The sequence below is a fragment of the Notothenia rossii genome, assembly GCF_949606895.1.
Source record: "Notothenia rossii genome assembly, chromosome: 10".
NCBI lineage: Eukaryota > Metazoa > Chordata > Actinopteri > Perciformes > Nototheniidae > Notothenia > Notothenia rossii.
Window position 1 is genome coordinate 46,386,857 of NC_136908.1, and position 20,117 is coordinate 46,406,973.

At 41.8% G+C, this 20,117-nt stretch overlaps 1 protein-coding gene across 5 annotated transcripts; it reads right to left on the reverse strand.

The window, feature by feature from the left end:
- Positions 1-1,549: 1,549 nt before the first annotated feature.
- On the reverse strand, positions 1,550-19,578 carry nrf1 (nuclear respiratory factor 1). Of its 5 annotated transcripts, none has more exons than XM_079654342.1 (12): positions 19,427-19,578; positions 17,442-17,562; positions 17,155-17,299; positions 16,490-16,604; positions 15,983-16,109; positions 15,710-15,850; positions 11,244-11,402; positions 10,778-11,002; positions 10,575-10,673; positions 10,129-10,286; positions 7,085-7,206; positions 1,550-3,481 (listed from the first exon to the last, which is right to left on the reverse strand). In XM_079654342.1, the coding sequence occupies exons 2-12, from the start codon at positions 17,517-17,519 to the stop codon at positions 3,315-3,317; spliced, it is 1,536 nt and encodes a 511-aa protein (XP_079510468.1). In that variant the 5' UTR covers positions 17,520-17,562; positions 19,427-19,578; the 3' UTR covers positions 1,550-3,314. The 5 variants fall into 5 exon arrangements, with proteins under 5 accessions (XP_079510468.1, XP_079510466.1, XP_079510467.1 ...); XM_079654340.1 differs by having other exon boundaries at positions 10,575-10,697; XM_079654341.1 differs by having other exon boundaries at positions 17,436-17,562.
- Between the last annotated feature and the right edge of the window lie 539 nt (positions 19,579-20,117).

Here is a 20,117-nt window from a genome sequence, read left to right on the forward strand (position 1 = left end):
TTTGAAGAATGCACTGCGGTGTGCACGGTGATGTAACCTTGACAACAGGCAGTGCAGCCCAGGCTCTGTTAGAGAGGAGTCTGAGCCCTGGATGTGGGCCTGACGTTTTCGTGATATTTTCCACATAATAAACTATTGCTTCTTTCAAATGATTTCACATATGAACAATAACCTTGTTCAGTACATTTCCAACACACTATATCATAAACCTTTTTCAAATACTTCGACATACTATATATTATGACTTGTCACATTTTTCACCATACTATACTATAAATGTTTTTTTTATTAAAATGTTCTACATATTATGCTATACTTCTTTTCTAATTTTTCGACTTACTATACATTTTTCAAAAATATTTTGGACATACTATACTATGATTTTTGTTGTATTATGTTGAAATTTTTAAGAAAAACATTATACTATAGTATTATTAAAATTGTAAAAAAAATTGAAAAGCAGATATAGAAAGTATCATTAAAATAAATTCATAGTACAGTATATCGAAACATTTGAAAAAAGTCATAGAATAGTATATCATAACAATCATCATAGTATAGTTTGTTGAGAAACTTTAAAAAAAAGTCATTGTATAGTATATAAAAAAAGTCATTTTCGTAAAGAAATTTGGAAAAGGTAATTGTGTAATATTACATTTCGAGAATGTCATGAAAAACGTTACAGTATACTACAGTATTTGGTAAAAAGTCATAGTACAGTATGTCAAATAATTGGAAAAGAAGATAAAGTAAAGTTTGCTGAAAATATAATTCTAAAAAGTCACTGTAGTATGTCGACATTTAAAAAAAAGAAACTCTTAGTATAACATGTGGAAAATGTCATTAACATTTTCAGTGTATGAAAAAGTCGAAACAAATGAATAGAATATGTCAAAAATAACTTTAGAAAGCTTCAAAGTATAGTATGTCCGAAAACATATTTAAAAAAGTAATAGTATAGTATGTCCAAAAGTATAATGAAAAACATCATTGTAAAGTATGTTGAAAATAGTAGTATTTATTGTATATAAAGTATAGTATTATGTGTTTTTATACTTTGTATCGAAATACTTTACAATGATTTGTTCTTCTACATACTATGGAATTATTTTCAATATCACTCAATATTGTAGTTCTTAAATATATATGTAAACATTTATTAGACAGCAGTATTCATGTGTTAATAAGAACCATTTTCAAATCAATTCAGTCAATTAAAGTTGAAAACATTTTCTAACAAATTTTTGTTGATAAAAAATGCAATAATTTATTTCCATAACAAGCTTCAAACATACCCTTCCTATTTCCCCTTATTATAAGCATTCTGAAGCTTCTGTGTTAAGATGAGCTGCAACACTTTCTGAAACACAATAAAGGAAACCCTCTGGAGAGCTGGGATGTTGGCTGCCTTCTTCTTAAAGCATATTCAAGTATCAAGCATCATTAGCCTACATTTGATTGATTTTGCTGACTTATAACTGAACTATTGAGGCAGTATACCTCACCTGTAGTGAGGGGCCCAGCCCTTCGTATGTTTTACTGCACTACACCATGACTTTCTTCAAATGTTCCAACATACTATGATACTACATTTTTGTTATACTAGGTCTTTTTTTTTTTTTTAAACACGCTAATAAGGTATTTTTATTCTCCAATGAGTCTGCTGAGTTCTCTTTTGCTCCAATATAAAACAGTCAGCAAAAAGAATAAAACAACAAGAACCAAAAGGATATTTTCATCTGTGTAAATGCAACCTGCTTCAGCATTAATCTGGACGGAGAGCCTGGTAGATTAAGGCCTGAACGCTTCTCTCTGCTACTCTGCAACAGAAGGGCCCGGATAGCAAATCCCAGGCTTTAAATCAGAGGAGGTTCAGCAGCTTATGATGCAATCATGGCCCTGTCTGGGGGGGGGGGGGGGGGCGCGCTATCACTACGGGACAAAATGCAGAGAAATGTCATGAGGTATGGAAGAGCTGGGCCAAGGTCATCGCTTTAAATACAGTTTGATGACTAGACAAAATGCAATCTAAACCAATCACACTCAGCCAACACTATATCCCCCAAATGTCAATGCAATATTTGCCGTCTTAGCTCGGTGCTCAGCTCCTAAAAAACACCCGGGTCTACCCTGCTTGACACTATGCATTCAAACTTCATTTGGTTTCAAAAAAGCATCCTGCATTTCTTTCCTTAATGCAACTGCCTATTTACATATTTACAGTGAGACTAGCATATTAAAATAATTGAACTAAGCAATTTCATTCAATGTGAGAAACAATACATATTTAAGCATTTCATTTACGCTTTTATCGTTTGGATGAACATTACTAATACTCATGAGTGAATCTGACTGAAGGGTGAACAGCAGACATTTTATTAGACTTTATTTTTTAAATAGTGGCAAGACTGTGAAACTGTTACAGCTGAACCAAACCGAGTCGATTCGTGTCGAGCACTTTTTTGCTGTTTAAAAAAGAAAACCCTTATTCATATTTGCAACACAGATAAAGCGCCAGTGTCAAAGTGTGGCCAGCTTCCTGTGATTTACAAAGTGATGCAGACCACCAAATCCTAAGTGATATACAAGTCCATGTTAAAAAAATAACATCAACCCCTCTCCATGCACTGTGGATGAATGGATTTGGTCGACAAAATGGCTGCTCCAGGAAGTCAGCTTCGCAGTCCAGCAGTACAAAACACTGATGTAAATCCTGAGTCTTCACAAATGTTGGCATGTGCGGGGACTACAGTACAACAGCACAGGGAAAAGCACACAATATGGTATTTCAACATAATATTTCATCATCTAATGGGAGAAATGTCCATGAGTTCAGACACTGATCCGATGCTTTCAAGAGGAATTGAGAATATGATCGAGGATTTGAAAACAGGAGTGAACTCTATGGCACTGAAGTGTAAATGCATCCTAAAATCCAAACGGTCAAGTACCAAGACGACATGTAGATGGAGAACAGTGTGAACACACTGTGGGTGGTTCAGTGGTGGCTTTGCTCCCGGGCTTTTTGGTTCATCATTGTTTTAAGTAAAGGTTAATTGTGAAGAAATAAATACTAAATACTCAACATCACAGATCTAAAAAACAAACAAACATGAAGCCGAATGGGAGAAACAATACACCACAAAAGCAATATCTTTACATAGTAAACACATTGATACCTCACTTCCCCTGCAGATGTACATTAAAAAATATATTTGACATTGTACACAGCATCATAGCTGGAAATCAGTAGGATGAGCCAATCAGCACAGAATGCCGATCGGCCCCTACTACTCTTTCCAGGTTCATCATTGTCACTGTTCCAAGGTCACGACCTCCACGGCCTGACCGTCGAGCGTCACCGTGTTATCGATGCGCGTGGTGACGGGCGCCATGGCGACTTGCACGGCCCGGTTGCCATGGGCGAGGCTGGTCACTACCGTCTGGTACATGCTGACCGGGATCGGGATCTGGACCATACCTGGGGGGTGGGGGCACAGATGTTAGGGTTTAGACTCACAGCAGCACTGTTAACCTGCCGGTGGGATGGCTGCATGCCGAGCAGGGATCAACATCTGTTTTATCCCAGCAGCTGGAATAAGGGATTAAAGAACTAATCATTTTTTAGTCAGACGGAACAATGAACGGCATCATTCTGATGACGGATTTTTAACTCAATGTTTGATTTTTGGCTGTGAGCAGTAAAGAATCTTGATGAAAGGGTGCAGCAAGGGCCGATAAAGAATCCATTTCACTTCAGAGCTAAGATGATAACAGCAGCCTCTCTCAGAGACCTTTTAGGTAGTTATTAGATTGACCAGATAACAATTGGAGGCCACAGTCAAATGTGAAGATTTGCTCGTTTCTACTATAACTATTGACGTTTATCAGTTAAAGTTGTATAGCACTTGCTGGTTCAAGATTTTCAGAGGTTAGGATTTTGAGTTGGTAATAAGTTGGATGAGACCACACCATGCTGGGCTCTTGAAACGGGCAAACATCCCTAACTGTGACATTTTAAAGACTGATCAAATCATAAAACAAAGTAATAAACAGATTAATTAATAAAGAAATGAAATTGTTGCAGCCTTATGCTAACTTTTTGTAATCTTGCCACTACAGTTTAACTCTGTCCAGGTAGTAGTCTGTGATAGGAGGCAGCCATGATGCAGAGATTGCATTTCTGAACAATGGTCCGATTGAACGTTCTTGAGCTTCCCCCAGGCCCAGCTGTGTGTGTGTGTGTGTGTGTGTGTGTGTGTGTGTGTGTGTGTGTGTGTGTGTGTGTGTGTGTGTGTGCGCGTGTGCCTGTAGGGATTACTGCTGCATCACGTGGGTCTCGCCCCACCCTGCAAGCTGTCACAGTGTCACAGGGAGGCAGGAAGGTCAGTGTGAGGGGTGGTAGAGGCTAATGCCCGCTCCGTTGACTGTGAGCTCAGACACTGAATGCACCAAACACACATCAACCCCGTCAAGGTAAATATATTATGAGTGCAGGTCTTTTGGTCAGAGCATTCAGCTACCAAGCTCCCTTTCTCTGGAACCAACTTCCTGTTTGTGGGTTTTAATAAAGCCTAAAGTTAGAGCTGGTTTAAGATGAACCTTTGTTTGTCCTTTGAGTCCTACATTTTATGGTATTTTATTTTTACTGTCTTTTTGTTTTTATTTTATCTCGTTTTATTCATATTTTATCATTACTTTTATCATTTTCTTGTGAATTAAATTATATTTTACACTGTCATCTATGTTTGTTGATCTGTAAAGACTAATGTTTTTTGTGATAGGGGGCTATATAATTAAACTTTGATTTGATTATTCGCCATCCTTCAAGTCTCCCAAAATAAAATCAGGCACCTTTTTTTAGGCTAGCTTTCTAGTTATTGGTCCTCTAATGTGGGCCCTTGCTAAGCCCACTCGCCGGTGATTTGCGACAGGGTTAAGATCTGCCGATGCAGGTGATTGTGCTGGCTGTGATTGAGGAGGGGGGCTTAGGGGAGGGGGCAGGGGGCCTGGCATGGTGACATACGGGGCCCGCACAGTGACTTAGTGAAGGGCCTCATCGGGCCACTCCAACACTGTCACTCCGACATTAAGGGTGGTGTGTGGTGTGTGCATGTATTAGTGTGTGTTTCTGCCTGTGTGAGCGGAGGGTGGACACACAAGCCAATCAGACGTCTGGCTGCTGCACTTCAAACAGACTCTCCACTTCTGGGCAGCACTCCAGTGATTAGCTAAGGTCAATAGTGAGGAGAAGGACTGGCTCTGGCAGCTCCATTAGCTGGTGGAGAGCCGGAGCAGCAAAACGACTCCTTATGGTTCAGGGAGCAATTAGTGGCACAAAGGCTCAGGAAATAAACTAAATAACTTGGATTTACAGCAGTGCATACAAATACACCGTGTTTATACAATTGTACCGTGGCAAATAAAAAACCCTAAGAGTATAACTTACGCACCAGCACGTAACAATGGTCTTGGTTGTTTGAAGAGAATATGTCAGCACTGTTCTTGTTGTTTGAGTCTTAATGGTTTATTGAACATATTGTACGTGGCTTTGGATAAAAGAGTCTGCTAAATGCAATGTAATGTAATACGTTAGCATTCTGCACCATGTTTCAGAAGGGCTGTCTGCTTTGAATATTCTTTATGTTTTTCTTACATCATATGATGTGTTTCTGTGCTGACAGCTGGCCCAATGATAAGTCAATGGACTGATAATGGAGTGGATCGGCCCCTGAGAACCTGGACTAGTGTATCTTGTGTGTGTGTGTGTGTGTGTGTGTGTGTGTGTGTGTGTGTGTGTGTGTGTGTGTGAGTGTGTGTGTGTGTGTTTATCCTACTGTCGGATGGTACTGATTAGAATAAATGGTAAAAGAGAACAAAGATTGACGGATTGACGAGACGTGTGTACTAAACCTTTTGTCTGTTATATTTGCTGGAGATTAGTTATTATTAACTGAAGTGTAATAAATCATGTGTTGCATCCCTGCATTGACTTGAAATGAGCATGATTCAAAGCATTAATTGGCACACAAAAAAGATTACATTTCATTATTTTGGCTCCAGCAGTTATTGTTACATTTGTATTAATATGAGAAATACAATTTTAAACAGCTTTTAAATCACACTGGTAATTTAGCCAGCAATTGACATCTAATTATAAAGTTTGTATTCACGCTGAGTTTCCTTTGTATATCTGTATTTATGTAAAATATGCTACTGACACTTCCAGGCTACCTTTAGTGAGTGATCCGATTAGCAGCATGTCCCCTGGTGTTAATCAGTGGCCAGCAGTAGCTTTACATTCCCCCCAGGGTGTGGATGGACATCAAAAAGGCTGTTAATGCTATCCATGAGGATGTGAGGACAAACTGGTCCAGTCCCAGTAGCAATGCATCGCCATAGCAAAGGATGCATGCGCCTGTGAGGAAGCTAACAATGGGCTCCTGCATCTAACGTATCATTAAAAGAAGGGAAGATACACACAAACCCACACCATCTGTCACATCAGCACATGGTAGATTAAAGTGCAGCAGCTCAGAGGCTGCAGTACTACTGCAGGAGATTACACTTAGAGAGGCTAATTAGACATGCCATTGGCTGGGGAACACACACACATGTACCAATTAGTACACATGTGAAAAACTAAGTTTATGGTGTGTATTTTACTCTAACTTTAAAATCCCTTAAATGTGACAGCCGTGTGAGACGCAAAAAAGAAAGATGATCGATGACTCAAGAAATCTGAATTTACTGCGCACTAAAAAAGTTAAATATTCAGTGTCTACTATTATTGAAATAGTTGTGGATTAAAGAGAGCGTTAGGATTTTAGTAGCTGAAGTTTCTATTAACAACAGATAGTGTGTGAGAGTAGGGACACTAATAATGATCCATGATATTTATACAGCGCTTTTCCTGGTGTCCAAAGACACTTGGTGATGTAAATACTCCACCAGTGTCACTTAAGCTATAATTAGTGCTATAGACATTTAAAATATATACTTTATATGATAACTATATAATTTCTGTGATTTAAGAGGCATTTTGCATGTTGATCCTAACGTTATTGATGAACATGTCGTATACCTGTGGCATCTTGGACCCCCGCCAGGGCCCCAACAGCAGCTGCTGTCTCTGCCAGGACAATCTGCCCCCCGCCCTGCAGAGTGGCCTCTGCCAGCGTCGCTACAGCATGGGCTGCTGCCTCGCTGCAACACACACAAACACACACATCAGATACTGTGAACAACATGTAAAAACACAGGCATCCTTTTACTGTGCATACAATTTAGAATGAAATGTCACACACGCAGGATAGATGTTCTGTAGCTGTCAGATACAATCACTGGTACAAAGTACACACGCAGCCTGCTCACAAAGGGTTATTACAGAGATGTGGGCTGAAGAGGTAGGAGTGTATGAGCTGTAAGAGGCTTTTCTAGTCTGGCCTTATGGAGAATCTGTCACATCTCCAAGAGGGGCCAGGTGCCACGGGTCTAACAAAGCACTTTTATTAACCAGATCTACCCAGTGGATTTACCAGCAGCCTATTGGAAGTGTTCACAGCTTGGTCTATAATCGCATCTGAGACAGAGCTAAGATAAGACAAGAGGAGGTGGAGCCGAGCAGAGACGCATTAATGATGCACTCATACTGTTGTAAGCAGACGATGGCTCAGGAAGAGTATGGGAGTGGAGTCATGCTACATCTAGAGATGTCCCGATTCGATCACGTGATCGGGGATCGGAGCCGATCACGTGATTTTCAAAAGATCGTCCATGTTCAAGTCTTAAAGTCATCCTGAGGCCTTAGTTTTGGTTTAAAAGGACACAACATCATGTATGTGTTGCTTCTTTTGGGCTTGTTTTCATAGACCTGGTTGCTTATTTCTCTCAAATCTGGCAACAGCGTGGGCAGGGCGCAGTGTCTAATAGTAGCAGTAAGCTAACGAGAGGCTACGTTCAGCTGGTGACTCGGGAGTCGGGACAGAGAAAATGTCAGGAGTTTGGAAGTATTATAAAATTGAAAGCGAAGGCAGTGTAACAGCCAGATGCAATGTTTGCAAGGCGGAGGTTCCGCGTAGTGGAAAGAACAGAGCTACGTTCAACACGACCAATCTAATACGCCACCTGAGAAACAAACACCAACAACAACACGACGAGTACACAGCGACCACTCAGGTAACGGCACTGAAACAACCGACACTTTTAAAAAGGAAAGAGAAACTGCCCCAGAACTTAATAACAGCCAAGATAGCTGAATTCATCGCGTTGGATGGCCAGCCGTTATCTGCTACCTTTTTTTTCTCTTAATGCATTGCATAAAGATCGGATCGGGAAAAATCAGTATCGGCAGATTGTCAAAATCTAATGATCGGAATCGGATCGGGAGCAAAAAAAGGTGATCGGGACATCCCTAGGTACATTGGTAGAAAAAAGGCTTCTCATACAGCCTTAAATACTGAGCCTTTTTCACATTGTGTCGTTTTCTGTTTAGTGGTAAACATTTCTATAGGTTGCTGTTTTTACACAAATGCAGTTAAAAGAGTCAAAGCATGGCAGTAAGATGCTTTACTTGTTACGCTTATAATAAGGTCGGCGTCTGAGGAGTGGAGGGTGCAGGAAGGAGTGTGTTTATGGGGCAGGTCGGTGAGGTGGGAGGGGGCCTGGTTATGGAAGGCTTTCTGAGTGAGGATGGGGATTTTGAAATGAATGTGTGAAGGGATGGGGAGCCCGTGGAGTTTCTGCAGCAAGGGGGTGATGTGAAGTCGAGCATGGCCGATGTATTTTGGAACTCAAGGTGGTGCCAATTTTGGTCACACAGCAAAAAAGAGACGGTGGGAGAAAGAGGATCTTAACTCCCTGTGGAGCTGGGAAGCAGAGACAAAATGTTCCAGAGATGCTCTGCACAGGTAAACAGTAGAGGGGGGGGGGGGGGTGGACTCAGGTGGAGGCAGGTAACAAGCCCCACTGGGACAAACCCTTACACATTAATGCCTTGACATCACTGCAGGGGAGAACCAGCTACCATGTTTAAATCAAAGCAAGATAAAGATCTTTAATTGTCATTTGTAGGATCATGAATATCAAAAATGAGGATGAGGAAGACGCTACAGGTGTCAGCCGCAGCCAAAGACCCCCCACCTTATTTGATAGATGAGCAGACTTTCAAGCTGCTCTGTTCTGCGTTGTAATCAGACACTGCAGACGGCTGGCCCTCCCTGGGACATGATTTAAGATCCTGTTGGAGATCCCATCTGAATACAATCGAGTGGCTGATTTCCCTCAAGAAAACATTACGGCAACAACAACAACACCCCCACAGCTGAAAACAGGACAATCTATAGGTGCTGTACGGTAGTATACCTTATATTTTATTAAATAAAACACAAGTTTGAATAGCTATTTTATCTTTAATTCTATTTCAAACTGCACCAACTACATGTGATGCAAAAGGGTAGCAGTTGATTGAATGAATCAGCAAAGGGCCTTAATAATTCAACAGGCTCATTAATTAGAAGCTAAACTGCGATGACAGTTAGTTCCTGAAAACAAGTTTGAATGCTTCGTGTCATTTAATTTCCAACTGAACCAACTTTTTTTTGTAAAGGAAATTCGATTAGGTCGTTGGCACAAATAAAAGGGTAGGAGTTCATTGAATGAATGTGCTGAGAGCCTAAGTCATTGGAAGCTGAACTACTATGGCAGGTGGTTCCTCTCCAGGCGACAGTCCTGACAGTGGTCACACTCTCAGTCCAATCATTAGGATCTGTCTGTTTACTCTGCTGGCTGCACCACCACCTGGACTCCTCCAGGACTGTGTCAGTGACAGCTGATCACCAGATACAGGTTCTCCTTATGAAAAGTGTGGACAATTCAAACAATCCCACCTCTGTTTTCCCTATTAAACCATTTTACGTGAGGAAGTAAGAATTGTAGACCGGGACATGAGCCTTTCAAATCTTTTAAACTTAAATCCCTCCAATGTAATTATGGTTCTCTGGTCTATATCTAAAAGAAATCTTTCAGGTCCAACAAAGTACAAGCCACCTAACATCCAATATCTTATGAGTTGTGACTCTAAAAGCCTTGTTCCCTTGTAAAATAACTTGTTCTCTCCCCCACCCTCACCTGTTCATAGACATAGTGACAGTGGCTCCGGACTGCATTTCGTGGCTGGCGGCGATCGCAGCTTCTGCCAGAGATGCGACTGCCTGCGTGGCCTCCGAGGCCTGAGTGGTCTGAATCGTCATTTCACCACCCTGGAGGGTGGCCCAGTTCTGATCCACCTGGAAAGGAACAATATATAAAAAGAACACAAAGCAAATAAGTATCTAGAAAGAAGAAAAAGACAACGTGAAAACGACCAATAATATCCTCTGGCTGGCTTAGATGTTGTGGTGCTGAACGGACAGCTCCCATTAATCACCCTAAATGTTTGTTTCTATGACTCATGCATTGACACTAAAATGGTTTGACCATTCGTTCTACAGTCTGTGTGTGTAGTAAACGATCAGAATGTGTTATACAGCTGTACAGAACAAGTGATGAACATGGGATGCTCTAGTGGTTGCTACCTCTCCGTCAGTCACTGTGGCGTAGTTGACCTGCGCCACCGTCACCCCGGGCAGCTCCGAGGCGTCTGCCAGGGTGGCCACTGTGTGCCCTGTGCCAACCTGGGATAGTGGTGCACACAAGAACTTAAATTACTGAATGTGATTTGGATAAAAAAACAAAAACATTAAGAACTTTTAAGACAAAGAGAGGAAGTAAATGCTACCTGGATGAGCGACACTGTCCCGTCGGGGTTGTTGACGGTCTGTACCACCGTCTGTGAGGGAACCAGGTGAGCGATGCTGGCGTTGGTCAGGTGGTGGTGGTGGTGGTGCTGGGTGGTGGTGGTTGTCGTGATCACATGATCTTCAAAAGCGTACAACAGATCCTCCCGGCCGTGCTGCTTGTAGCAGTTCTTCACGATGGTCCGCAGCGCCTGCGTCCAAGACACCTTGGGAAATGCATGATAACATGGCAAATGATTCTACAGTCTGCATAAAGGACTACAGACATGGAATGCCACATTATAGGTTGCAGTTGGTCAGGCAACTAGACTACAACAAATCATGTTGCATCTCTTGGAATCTGCTTGTTACCTATAGTTACCAATGTAAAGGATGGGACAACGGGTTGCAGCATTTCCCTGCAAAGACCGATAATGTATGATGTCATAACTTGAGTATTTCTCTCACCCTCTGTTTCTGCTCCTCGGTGCGGACGTCACTGCGGACGTTGGCCCATGGGATGTCCTCCGGCCACCAAAGTGGTTTGCAGCTCTCCTTCCCCCAGCCAGGCTTCCCCCGGCCCGTCGAGTACTTCAGCATCTCAGGGATGAACGCTCGCAGCTGGGCCTGAGGAGAGAAGCGCAGAGAAATTAGACGAAGCAGAGCAGAACTCCAAAGTGGAGAGCCGCAGTGTCTCTCCCAGGCTCACACGCCCTTGAGCAGGAAGCAGGACGTGAGTATTGATCGGGAAGCTGCTGCTGAGGTTGCCAACGCCTGCAAATAGAAACAGGCTTTCTAAAAGGAGAACAATGCGATCATGTTTGCTAACAGACCAATCTATGGCTGTGGCTCCAGCCTGGTGAGACACTGAGGAGGCATCGGGGGGGATCCAGCAGTCAACCTGTCCAAGCTAAGGCTCCAGCACACTCAGGTACTAACAAGGACAAGCTGGTCAATATTTGTACAAAAATCAATGTCAAACAAAAACATTAGATTTATTCTATTTTCTGGTCTATTGTTTTTACTATATGGCTCTTTTTATTTTTGTAATTGTTACGTTTATTCTGGTTTGTTTTGTGTTTGTACCTTTTATGTGATTTTATACTTATTTTATGTTTTGTGAGCTGAGCCATGTGATTTTATATTTGATGTATCTCTCTGGACAGCACTTTGGTCTGGAGGTTTGTCAGTGCTTTCGGATTGGATTGGATTTGGATCACTTATACTCAGGGCTCGAGCTTAAGGACGTCCCGTCTTCCCGGGGCCGAAAAAAATAGTGTCAGGGAGGATAAAAAATAATTTTGGGACGAATTTGGGACGACAGTTAAAATAAAAATTCCCTGCTAACTCTACTACAAACGGCGATGAAAATGAAATCGACTGCACGTTGTGTGTAGCACACAATTATTAAACCTCCTTGTCAACATAAACACACAAAACATTTAGCAACCCGTGAAACACACACACACACTCACACACACACACACAGACAGACAGACACACACACACACACACATACGTAAGCTGTGCCCATGTGCTGTCAGCCAGCCGCACAGCTGGCTGTGCCCGCGAATTCCTGGCCCGCAAATTCGCGGGTCTATCTACAGTAGGCTATGTACTGAGTGTGTGTATTTCGCAGGTTGAGTGATGTAAAATGACAATGGTATCCCGTGGAGGAATTCTGAAATGTTTTACCGTTACATCACAAAAACGCACAGCAGAACCAGACCCTGGAGCGCCGGCCTCTTTATTTGCTTACTCCTCTTCATCCCCTATGGGTAATAAGGCTGAGATGAGAACCCTCCATCGTATTTACTCCTTCGCAATATGCTGCGCCTCTCCCCATGTATGGATGGGTACAGAGCCCCGGTATTAAACGGCCCCCGGGCCGGAATTATAAAAGACAGTGGTAACGTTAAGCTCCGACGTTATCTGACTTTTTATCGGTACTGGAGACATTTAAAAAATATATGTCATATGTAGTATTGCTACATAAACATTATATCGCAGTTTTAGTTTATCCAACTCCGTTTCTAATATGCAATAAGACTACAACATGCGTCTATGATGTATTTTCGAGCTTTCCAATCCAGACGAGATCTCTCTCTCCCGTCTGTGTGCGAGGGGGCGGGGCAGTTTGTAAAGGTCTCCTGACTGTGTTACAGACTGTCCTCCTGGTTAGTGGTTACTCTGGGTTCTGTCTTCAGGACAGAGTGTTGGATTTTTTTTGATAATTGGATGGGACTTGATTTGTTTCAATATTAGTAATTTTCTCGTTTGTGTGTTTGTTTAAATATATTTGGCCTTTGTCATGTGATTGACTGATTTACTCAAATAAAAAGGTTGATGAATTATCATCTAATGATTTGTATGATGTTTTATTTATGTTAAAGGTAACTTTGAATGATTTTAACTAATGATAAGTAGTAGAAAAACTAATATTTTTAATTCAGGACGGTCCACATTAATTTCGGGACGGCTTAGATTGTATTTCGGGACGGTTCCGGGAGGATGGTGAAAAAACTGAGTCGAGAGCCCTGCTTATACTACTTTATGGAACTGTAGAGACTCAAGTTATTATTTTATTATTAAAGATTGACTGTATTACTGAGTCCAATATATTGCCATTCTTTAAAGTAGGTGGTTAGAACTAGTTACTTGGTGTTGGATTTAAGAGATTATTTATTTGAGAGTCAAGAACTTCCTATAAAATATTGGCCATTATTTATTGTGTCATATCTACTCTCCCTGTTCTGATTGCTCTGTCAGCAACACTGCACAGAAGGCTCCAGGAGACTGCCATGTGCTGCAAAGCAGGGAGTGGGGGCATCTGATTGGTTGGCTATTGATCAACCAGCACACATGCTAAATGTGTGGCAGTGAGCGACATGCCACAGCTTCACCGTTTCAAGAACACGCCTGTCCTCACGCTCACCGACAGGCTGGGGGGGGGGGGGGGGGGGGTTTAGTGTCCTCAGTGCCCTGGTAATATGCATCACCAGGGGATTATATTGCACAATGAGGCACTGCAGCGTCTGCCTGCCTGACATCACGGGCAAAATGTGGTTACACAGAGAAATAAATCCATCCCTCCCCCCCTTACACCACGTATTCTAACTGATAATCACAAACCTTTTGTGTAGGAAGATACAACAAAGTGGATCCTGATAGAAAACGGATGGACAATACTTAAGCACGCCAGCTTTAGAAAAACACGCATCCGCTACAGGGGCTTTACTTCAGACGGCACTTTATACCTGACAGAGGAACTTGGATTAACCCCAGAAAGACGGATTTAGTGGCAAAAAGATGCTTGCCTTTTCCACCTGTGGCTTATCTGTGTGTGGATGTATGTGATGCATGCGTGCTGGGCCAGATGGCCTAATTACAGTGGCTCGTGAGTTAAGTGGCGTGTTATGCTCGCACCCACCACCCCGCCCCCCCCCCCCCCCCCAATCCTAATCCACCAAGCAATTGTCCAATCAGCATTTAGGAAGGAGCCTATGTTGCCGGGTCCCTGTCCCTAACGAGGCTGGGGGGTAATTATGGGCTCAGGCTGGACCGGGATCACCTGCTGCAGATGCTTTATATACCGGCCTTGCATCACTACACCTCACTTGGGATTTCTTCAGCTTTGTAAAACCTACTTCAGATGTCTGCATAGTGAACAATAAGCCCTGTCTTTTATGGAACAGAACAAGAGTTTTCATTTGAAAACTTGCTATTTCCAAGGTACATTTTGACGGGACAACATCCTGTCTCCACAACACCCTCACCTTTCCACCTGAGTGACAGGTTACTCACTGTAATCTCATCCGACAACCTCCAGAAAAACAAGCACCAACTAACACCCGCCCCCCGAGGAAACATCCGCCCCTCGGATTGGCTACCGTCCTCCCAGGGTTGAAGACCGTCTCTTTGGGCCCTATCATGCTGGCTGCTCTGACGATGATCCAGAGAATGCGTCGGCAGCACTGGGACGGAGTAAACAAGCCAGGTCCCCTCGGAGAGGATGGTGCAAATGTTGAAGTGAAAGGCCTCTAAGTGCAGTCTGCCCCCCCCCTCACTGGTACCGCAGCCTGTCTAGCAAAGGGAGGAGGCATCAAGAATACAGTCTGACTGAGTTACAAGTCCTCTTCACCGTAAAGTTAAATTACAGTATTTAAAAGAAGGTTCATTAAGTGACGCTGATAGACATCCAGAAACAGCTGAAAAAAGGCAGTTGACCTTGATACAGTATATGCAGTACCTGGCTAAACTTCAGACATAAAACATAATGTGAGAATCGGATTTGTTGCCAAACGCTGCCCTCTGCTGGGACCGTCCACTCTGTGTTTGAATCTCAGACACCAGAAGGGAATTTGGTTGGAAAACTGAGAAATGGGCCATCTCCTTTCAGACAAGAATAGATAAGATATACGATACTTCATTTCGATTCAAATGTTTTCAAATGCTTCGTCTTCTTATTTTGAGGTGAATTGTACATTCTATAGATTATTTAACACGTAAGAAAACACCATGTTGGTATTTGGCTTATGTCGATGTTGCTTTTTTATTTGAAATATCTTTATTTGTAATTCATAATAATGTAGTCATAAATCAATCGGCGCAATGTGATATTTTGATTAAACAAATGCATGGACAAAACCCCAATAAGTATTTGCAGGTCAAATGTATTTGTTCATGGCTTCTCTGTGGCCATCTGGTTATGTTTAAATGTTTCATTTCTAATTGTTGTGTTGTGATTGTAGTAGTCTTGTCTGTTGTATTTTTTGTGACTTGATCTGGTTTTGTCATTTTGTTTTTGTGTTTTGACTGTCTTGCTGTTTGTACTATATGTTAGGAGGACCCCCCCATAACAACACGGTTCATCTCAAGAGGTTGATCCTAAATAAATAAAGTTCAGTACAAGCAAAGACAGTATTGAGCCTGACCTGGGTCATCTTGTCCACAGAGACAGGGATACCATCGATCGTGAGGGGGGGCAGCTCTGAGGCCAGATCTCCTCCAGGGGGGGCGTGTTCAGCCAGAGCGTTCTCCAGATCCTCCAATATCATGCCCTTATACTTCCTCACCTGGAGGACAAACCACACTGGATCAGTTTGGTATCAGAAGCATTTGCTAGGTGGTGGTTCAATCATCAGGAAGTGAATTGACTGATAAACATCTAACAGAATTCATAGTGAATAACTGAAGCTAACACTCACCACATTCTCCAGAGGAGCAGCCCCGAACACCTTGTACACAGGGTTGGGTTTAGAGGGGGAGATACACAGCACTATAGCCTGCTGGCCCACTCTGGTTGTGTACTCATCCAGGGTGGCTCTGAGTTTCCTGTAAACACACACCATGCTTTACCTCCGGATCACAATACAAGCCCTGAAGCACAACAGCGACTCTAAACACTGATCCCAGGTGCTGAAAGGGAGTTCAAGTTAAGATTTATTTTATTGACCCCAATTTGGATATGATAAAACAAAGCATTGTATATCTACAAAAGGGTAGGAAAAAAAAAAAAAAATCTATAAAACATATCAAAAAAAGAAAAGAAGTATATACATATTGACAGTGAAAGATATAAATCTGTAGACGATCAAATACACACTTTGAAGAGCCAAATCAGATGTAATGTAAAATACTTCTTAGTTATGGTAACTGTTGATGGACAATACAGAGTGCAGTACTAGGACATGTTTCCTGGTGTTCAGGCTCACCTGAGCAGACGGGTCTGCTGCCTCTTGCGGATGGAGGGGTTAGATTCAAAGACATGAGGCCTCTTTCTTTTCTTCCCAGTTGCCACGGCAGCAGCAGCCGCCATGCCTACTGGCCCTGAGAGAGAAAGAGAAAGTTGGACTGTAAGTACAAATAAAGGCTATAAATCACAAGGAACTACAATCTTTAGAGTTCTTGAATTCTGTTCAATACTCTCTTGAGCTTTTCCTCTTCATCTTGAATGTACACGTTCAAATCTTCTTATTTTTGATTTAACACATTTGATTTGCTATTCCTTTTCAAAAGTAGGCTAGATTTTAAATTGAGCCGAGTTGCCATGGTGGCACAATGGCATCATTTGGGCCCTTAAAAACTACAAGGGAAAATCAAATAAAGCATTATCAGGAGGCCTTCTAGTGGCACTGCCTCCACAAAACAGCCCACTGGCACCCCCTGCTGTTCATTTAAAAGCATTACACTGAACTCAGGCACTATAAATGGGATTCTTGGATAAGAAAAATCCAACATGCAAGATTATAACATCTACTTGTCTTTCAGACTTCCGTTGGGAAGTGTTGATGGATGTTTCTTATCAAGTTAATCCTACTCTCACTAATTTGGAGGCCCCAGACGCTCTACTTCTCTCTATAGCCCAGTGTAGACGTACCTGCTGCAGCCAGGTGCGCAGTGATCTCATCAGTGCCCGCCGAGTTCAGGATGTCCGTGTCGTCATAAGGATCATCATCTGGTGAGGACGTTGAGTCTTCGTCAGCGCTCATCATGGACGCTTCGGTATACGTGGTCACATGTACCTATACACAATGATCCAAGAACCAATGGGTTAAATTTGATTTCTGACTCTTTAGAATAATAGGGCTTCCTGTTTTCCATTAGCCATTCTGCTGATATGCGAAAAATTAAATCCACCTATGGGCAGAAATAAATAACCTGAACCTGCTGGATCTGTTGGCTGACGGCACCAGCCTCGATGGTGGTCATGTGTTCTGTCTGGTGAACGACGTGTTCGTCCATTATGGGCCACCTGGTGTACACGGCTGTATCCACGGTACAATGACTGAGGAGAGAGAGGAAAGAGCAGTGTTTTACCCCTACTGTACAAGGTGCCTGAGTAATTTCCCTGTATTCATTAATAGCAGAGAACTTGTATAGGAGTCATTCCTGCTGTATTGATATAAGAAGTTTAGCTGATGCATAGTATTGCACATACAAAATGAAAACATGTAGTACCAGCTTTCCTCAAATATATATTGCTACCATAATGCATTGAAGTATGCTTAAAATCATATGATACAACTCAATTATTCTCATCACAACAAATTAATAGCTAATGACCAACATATTCAAAGAACATACGAATCAATCCCAACTATTGCATGGTACTTGAATCTGTCAAGACACTGCATGTATTTTGTATACATAAGTGCATCATAAATGCAAGTCCATGAAAAATAAACTTAAGCAATGTGATGCATATGTGTGCACAGAATGTATGTTCATAGTCTGTTCAACGACATCAATGAACAATACTCATCAGTCTCCTTATTACAGCTCTGAACTTGTGTAAAGTGTCTGGTGCACTGACTGCTGCTCTGCCACTAGAGGGCTTCATACGGTATCAATACTTCCATCAGGAATAACACCACTGTGATCAATGTATGAAAATAATGTATATATAATGTATAATATTATATTAAATAAGGGTTTACAAGATAATAATGGGCATTACACACATGATACTCGTTAATAGATCATACTTAGCACTCTTAGACATTTACAGTTTAAATTCAGATTCAAAGGGAATAACTGATTGTTTAATGAATATAAGAGCAAGAAGTCATTCAGAATATAAAGTGTTCAAGAGCATCTGTGTGTGGAATGGAACAACTGTATGTCTGCCAATATGGGGCTAAACAACACTCATACAATAGGGTTTCACTAAATGCAAACATATAATATTATTCTTCACAATTAGAAATGTATGACTTAATCCATACATGGTCAATGTAGACAGGCTTTTGAGAGAAATGTCCACAGGTTCGGTTTACTGGGGATAGCCTGTATACTTGATTCATAGTGGGAAGCTGATATAAAGGTATATGATATTTATTTAAACAGTTCTGTATAATACACCATTGCTTTGTCTTGAGTATTCTTGGACGGGAGTTGTTACCGACAAATGCAAAGTTAATAAGCCTAAGGAGGGAAAAGATGGCATTTGCAGCAGCCAGACAGGTTTATGGGCATGCAGTATCATCTGTAACATCAACATGGACTGTGTGAATCAATGGGATGATGCACGACTCGACAATAACATTGGCGTTTAACCATATCTAAGGCCGGTAATAAAGTAAAATCCCTATCAAATAGTAACTACTCATGACTAACTGTATTAAATAGACATTGTAACTGATCATGCGTTACAGTGCTCCCATGTTAGCCGGCTTGCTTCACATCGACAGCCAAACAGAGCTAAGCTAGCTGTGTCCTACATTTGGCTAATAAGCTAGCTAGCTAACCATTTGGCGGTGTAGCATCGGTCCTCTGAATGGACATTAGCAATAATCGTTAACATCGACAATCTCCCGATGTTCGCACACTGATCACGGATGAATTCAGTGTGCAGTGAAAGGTAACAGTTAAACATTGGTAACGCAGCAGCAGCTAGCACTAAACCCGCGCAATATGAAACAAAACACAGCGCTAAGCAGGCCCAGCGGCCTACGTCTCTATTCTACTCTTTCTCAGCTTCTTGTCGATACGCGCCTACAAAATGATTCCGCACAAAAGCCATATCTGTGTCATAAGTCTGCTGTAGTCAACATCTAAACAATCTGCATCTTTCGCCCCAACGCTGCCGGGTTGATGGTGCGGCTGCGCCGGGGCAGAAATAGATGGAGATTGCGCGGTAGGGCACTAACCTCAGAGCGGCTGCGCTACTTCGGGCCTGCGCGTACAGATGGTACCGAACTGTAATGGACGACAGAGGGGAGTAAGCAGCAAACAGCACTGCACTGGTGGTGCCTTCAGGTGCCCTCCCGAGCTGCTATTTTACACATTCACAATGCATACAGTCAGACGTGCATTTCGGAGCGCTTTTAGTAAAAAATTAAGGCATAAAGCAGTTTTCTAGGAGGTTTTTGTTCATGCATTTAGTTAATCAAAAATAACACATTGTGCCGATATTCTTATGACTACTCACGACTTCTACCAGAATCGCCGGAGAACATGCATCTGAAATATAAACCGTGTTTTGATTACCTTGTATTTTTAACAAAAAGTTGCAAATCTCTAGAGAATGTATGAAACCATTCTGTTGTGAATTACAGATAAACATATTTCAAATACAAAAGCAGCATCGACATAAGATAAGGAAAGTATTGTGTTGTCTTTAATACATCCCCTAACACAAAGACATATTTTACATAATGCATTACAACCTTTATATGATTACAACATAAAAAGGAAAAATAGTAGGCTACAGAGAATGTAATATAATATATCACATTGTAAACAATTGCTGTCAACGTTTCCATGTCCCTATGAGCTACTCTTCATATTAAGAAACCTAGGCAATCACACATTTGCTTTTTCCGATTATAAAGATTCGTG